General features: G+C 50.6%; 1 protein-coding gene across 10 annotated transcripts in view; it reads left to right on the forward strand.

Annotated features, from left to right (window-relative positions):
• ARHGEF10L (Rho guanine nucleotide exchange factor 10 like) overlaps nt 1–4,543 on the forward strand; it is a 91,182-nt gene extending 86,639 nt beyond the window's left edge. For all 10 annotated transcript variants that reach the window (XM_069948610.1, XM_069948616.1, XM_069948614.1 and 7 more), the window contains 2 exons: nt 1,939–2,061; nt 2,512–4,543. In XM_069948610.1, coding sequence (XP_069804711.1) covers nt 1,939–2,061; nt 2,512–3,044 — 656 coding nt within the window. In that variant the 3' untranslated portion in view covers nt 3,045–4,543. The remainder of the gene's footprint in view (nt 1–1,938; nt 2,062–2,511) is intronic.
• Nucleotides 4,544–6,000: the final 1,457 nt, after the last annotated feature.

A 6,000-nucleotide genomic window follows, 5' to 3' on the forward strand; every position in this document is an offset into this window, starting at 1 on the left:
TGGTAGACATTAGATGGCGGCTGCTCAGAGACTCCTCGGTCAGTATGGAGCTGGTACACATTAGATGGCGGTTGTATCATGCAGAGACTCCTCGGTCAGTATGGAGCTGGTACACATTAGATGGCGGTTGTATCATGCAGAGACTCCTCAGTCAGTATGGAGCTGGTAGACATTAGATCGCGGTTGTATCATGCTCAGAGACTCCTTGGTCAGTATGGAGCTGGTACACATTAGATGGCGGCTGCTCAGAGACTCCTCAGTCAGTATGGAGCTGGTAGACATTAGATGGCGGCTGTATCATGCAGAGACTCCTCGGTCAGTATGGAGCTGGTAGACATTAGATGGTGGCTGCTCAGAGACTCCTCGGTCAGGATGGAGCTGGTAGACATTAGATGGCGGCTGTATCATGCAGAGACTCCTCAGTCAGTATGGAGCTGGTACACATTAGATGGCGGTTGTATCATGCAGAGACTCCTCGGTCAGTATGGAGCTGGTACACATTAGATGGCGGTTGTATCATGCAGAGACTCCTCGGTCAGTATGGAGCTGGTAGACATTAGATGGTGGCTGCTCAGAGACTCCTCGGTCAGGATGGAGCTGGTAGACATTAGATGGCGGCTGTATCATGCAGAGACTCCTCAGTCAGTATGGAGCTGGTAGACATTAGATAGCGGCTGTATCATGCAGAGACTCCTCGGTCAGTATGGAGCTGGTAGACATTAGATGGCGGCTGTATCATGCTCAGAGACTCCTTGGTCAGTATGGAGCTGGTACACATTAGATGGTGGCTGCTCAGAGACTCCTCGGTCAGTATGGAGCTGGTAGACATTAGATGGCGGCTGTATCATGCAGAGACTCCTCAGTCAGTATGGAGCTGGTAGACATTAGATAGCGGCTGTATCATGCAGAGACTCCTCGGTCAGTATGGAGCTGGTAGACATTAGATGGTGGCTGCTCAGAGACTCCTCGGTCAGTATGGAGCTGGTAGACATTAGATGGTGGCTGCTCAGAGACTCCTCGGTCAGGATGGAGCTGGTAGACATTAGATGGCGGCTGTATCATGCAGAGACTCCTCAGTCAGTATGGAGCTGGTAGACATTAGATGGCGGCTGTATCATGCTCAGAGACTCCTTGGTCAGTATGGAGCTGGTACACATTAGATGGTGGCTGCTCAGAGACTCCTTGGTCAGTATGGAGCTGGTAGACATTAGATGGCGCCTGTATCATACAGAGACTCCTCGGTCAGTATGGAGCTAGTACACATTAGATGGTGGCTGCTCAGAGACTCCTCGGTCAGTATGGAGCTGGTAGACATTAGATGGTGGCTGTATCATGCAGAGACTCCTCGGTCAGTATGGAGCTGGTAGACATTAGATGGCGGCTGTATCATACAGAGACTCCTCAGTCAGTATGGAGCTGGTAGACATTAGATGGTGGCTGCTCAGAGACTCCTCGGTCAGTATGGAGCTGGTACACATTAGATGGCGGCTGTATCATGCAGAGACTCCTCGGTCAGTATGGAGCTGGTAGACATTAGATGGCGGCTGTATCATGCAGAGACTCCTCGGTCAGTATGGAGCTGGTGAGGTTAATGATCCTGTATGACGTGGCCCCCCGATGTTGGTTGGGGCCCCCGGGATGTTACCACACTGCAGGAAGCAGATGTTTGGCGTCCATGTAAGAGGAGAGATAATGAGCGGAGATGTCAGGGCTGGGATGAGCGGCTCCTGTGATGTGTGTCCGGGGGTGGGCTGCGGGGGGCTCCACTAACAATAGATGGGACAGATTGGCTGCAGTGCCTATTCCTGCCCCCAGGTGATAAGTGAGCTTAATCCAGACTGACGCCCAACATGTTACTGTGGGGTCTTTGGTGTCTGAGAGATCTCCATAATAACCCAACAGGAAAGTAACAAGGATCATGTGACCCTCTCCCTACAGGGCAGAAGAATCCACGCGTCACCAGCCTGCTGATATGCCAGGGCTTACTGTGGGTGGGCACCCACCTGGGCATCCTCATCACCTTACCTGTGCCGAAGCTGGAGGGAATCCCTAAAATCACAGGTAAGAAGCATTGGTGGGCTACCTCACTGTATGCCTGCCGTAAAGATCACCAACAATTCACTGCTGTACGACCCCATCACCCACAATGCACTGCTGCATGACCCCCATCACCCACAGTGCACTGCCTTATGACCCCCATCACCCAGTGCACTGCTGTATGACCCATGACCCACAATGCACTGCTGTATGACCCCCATCACCCACAGTGCACTGCCGTATGACCCCCATCACCCACAGTGCACTGCTGTATGACCCATGACCCACAATGCACTGCTGTATGACCCACAATGCACTGCTGTATGACCCCCATCACCCACAATGCACTGCTGTATGACCCCCATCACCCACAATGCCCTGCCTTCTGACCCCCCTTATATAACCCACAATGCCCTCTGACCCCCCACAATTCTCTGCATTCACCTTCTTCTTTGTGTTGGACTTTTCCACCAGGGAAAGGGATGGTCTCTCTGAATGGCCATTGCGGTCCGGTGCAGTTCCTCACTGTGGCCTGCAGCACGATGGCCCCTGAAGCCCTCAGGACAGAGCAGGGATCATCAGAGGACGTACGGGAGAGCGAGGGGGCGGCCGAAGCCAAAGACGCTGTAGACGGTCACTCCCAGGAGCCCTCCTCCGACCACCTCCCTCCATCACGATTGAAAGGGATCCTCCTTCAGTACCGGCTGCGTGGCACCTCCCACCTCCCCGGACACCACCTCTCTGCCAGGGAAGGTTCCAGATCAGACACCACCTCTCTGGAGACCACAGAAGAGGACGGCTCTATATACGAGATGACCGACGACCCTGACGTGTGGTTCAGAAGCCGACCGTGTGCCAGGGATGCTCACCGCAAGGAGATCACCTCTGTGGTCATTATATCCGGAGGACCCGGTTATCGGAACTTTAATCCTTCCCACAGCAGCTCCCATGGGAGTGGCGACACGGACAGCTCTCTGCTCATGTGGCAACTGCCGCTCATCCTATAGCGGTGGGGGGACAGGTGGGGACCCCCTCTATGCTGTTACATGGGGTTAGGTACTTGGTAATGTTTACAGTCTCCTCCGCAGGATCTCCCCTCCCCCTGGTGAGAACGAGGGCAATGACAGGCGGGGTGACCACGGCATCAGTCCTCCAACCATGGTGATGACCTGTAGATGGGGGAGATCCAAGGTTTCGGTTCATAGATTACGCTGAAACTGATATTTATTGAATATATATATACAGTATTGTAATTATTATATACCCTGAACCAGGGATCAGATACACTCCTAGCTGAATGTATCTAATGCTGGCTGCTCACAAAGCCTAAAAAACATAAAAGAATGTAGGGTCAGAGGACCGGCACCTATCCGCCTCATGTATGATGGATGTATCCACCCAACGTCATAGGAGACACCGACCCCTGCACCCAGCGCCATATTGGCCATCCCTCCTGTAGGTTAGGGAAGGGTTGTGCGGGGTTATTTGTAGTGGCTGCCACCCCCTGCAGCTTTAGTGTCTGGATATAGAGCTGGTGCAGAACCATAGTATTTACCAGCTAGCAGAATTATGAGCGCGGCTCTGGATGTGATTAGCACTAGATAAACTTTGCAGGGTTGCACAGAGTTACATGTAAGTAAACTAGAAAATGAAGCCAACGTTGGGGTTATGGGGGGGTGCGCGGCCAGCCGAAGTGCCTTACAATGGAAGGAGCCAGATCAGGGAAAAGTCTGTTACATTGTTGCTGTCTGTGAATAGGGAATCTATCCGTGGTGCGGGCAGGCTGGTAGAGAAAAGGCTAGATGTGCAGCGGCAGCAGCATGTGACCCAGCGGGAGGCCCGGCGCGGTACAGAGACGCTATTATGGCGGTGTCTGCAGATGGGATTGTGCGGCTGCTCTTTGCTGTTGTACATATGCCGGTGTAAATATACAGATTTCTATGTGTACAAATGATGTATATATCATCAGCGCCAATAAACCGCCACATCTGCCGCCCGCAAGGCTGACAATCCTGTACTGACTGCCGCCCCAGTAACGGGCTCACACCGCATTTTGCCATTTGTGTGCATCCATCTTGATCTGTTTTTCCGTCGACATTTTTTAGCGTACACTAAATCGTGGTTGAGCACATTTTATGTTTTTTTTTTATAATGGAAGTTAATGAAAAAACAGATCACAAATGCAAGAATGCACCTGTTTTTCATCAATATTTCATCCATTTTTTAACCCATTTTTCATTGATATTTCATCCATTTTTTATCCGACTGATGGAAAAAAACGTATTGCAAAAAGGCAGTGTGGACCCAGCGAAGTTCTCTGGACAAGTCACATTGTATATGTGGCATTCACGTATGGCGTTCTGGCAGTGGTCTTCATCCAGGGTTCACCGCTGTGCCACCAAGCCTTTACCATCCTATCCCCATGGAGCCGGCTCGGGGTGATGATTTACAAGATAAAAGCTGTTAAATAAAACAAGCTCCGATCTCCTCGGCTATTAACAATTTTCTACAGCGATGGTTTATTGATCACGGCCGGGTTTTGTGCGCTCCTCCTCGGTGATTTACCACCGAGGCTCCGTCCATTCCCCACATCTCAGACATCTGATGTCCCCAAATCTGTGCCACATGATGGGAGTGGTAGTTGTGTGACAGCTGGCCCGCCACAGGTTGGATAACATCAGGATGTGACACAAGTTTGTTCCATCTCTCCGGAGTTGTTTGTTCTGTATTTTGCAGGGGGGGGGGGGCAGCGGCGTTGGACTGCATTGTTATGTGCGGCAGGTAGGTCCTCCTGTTGTTTTGTGTAATCTCTTTCTAAATTGCTCAGCGAGTTACCTGGAAGGCGTCCAAATTACTTTTTGCATCAATGTTTATGTTGCTTTCATTTAGCATAAGCTGTGTCTGCGCTGCCGCAGTGCTATCCCTTAGGTTTGCATTGGGGGAAATGTTCAGCTTTGTAGAGGCCGGCCTGGAGACAAAGAGACTGGAAATAACCGAGGACGAGTAACTGTGTGCGGGAATGTCACGGCTCTGCCCTGCCCCCGTGTACGGGATACCAAACTGTGGGGGGGAGCAATGGAAACGAGAAACGGATGGTGGAGCCGCGCCAAGACTAATCTACAAACCAACATCTGGTACCAAACCTAATGTGATGCACATAAATAAGGCCGTTGCCAGGAGTAATGGCTTCCTACACGAGATAACGGCATTATCGTGCTAGGATTACTGTGATATACAGAGCCGGAGCCGCTGCCAGGACTAAGCAGACCACAGTCTGGCACAAAGGCTAGTGTGATATATGGTGATAAGCCAATGTACGGACAAAATCCAGAGCCCAGACTGGAGGCCAGCTTCTAATACCAAGATTCCTATGAGTTATAGGGGACATATACTGCGCCAAGACTAATGTGATATACAGAGAGAGAGAAATCCATATACGGACAAAATCCAGAGCCCAGACTGGAGGCCAGCCTCTAATACCAAGATCTGTATGAGTTATAGGGGACATAAACTGCGCCAAGACTAATGTGATATACAGAGAGAGAGAAATCCATATACGGACAAAATCCAGAGCCCAGACTGGAGGCCAGCCTCTAATACCAAGATCTGTATGAGTTATAGGGGACATAAACTGCGCCAAGACTAATGTGATATACAGAGATGAAGATAGATCTATGTACAGGCAAAGGCAAAACCCAGAGCCCAGACTGGAGGCCAGCCTCTAATACCAAGACTCCTAGGATTTATAGGGGACATATACTGCGCCAAGACTAATGTGATATACAGAGAGAGAGAAATCCATATACGGACAAAATCCAGAGCCCAGACTGGAGGCCAGCCTCTAATACCAAGATCTGTATGAGTTATAGGGGACATATACTGCGCCAAGACTAATGTGATATACAGAGATGAAGATAGATCTATGTACAGGCAAAGGCAAAACCCAGAGCCCAGACTGGAGGC

The sequence above is a fragment of the Dendropsophus ebraccatus genome, chromosome 12 (assembly GCF_027789765.1).
Source record: "Dendropsophus ebraccatus isolate aDenEbr1 chromosome 12, aDenEbr1.pat, whole genome shotgun sequence".
NCBI classification, from domain to species: Eukaryota; Metazoa; Chordata; class Amphibia; order Anura; family Hylidae; genus Dendropsophus; species Dendropsophus ebraccatus.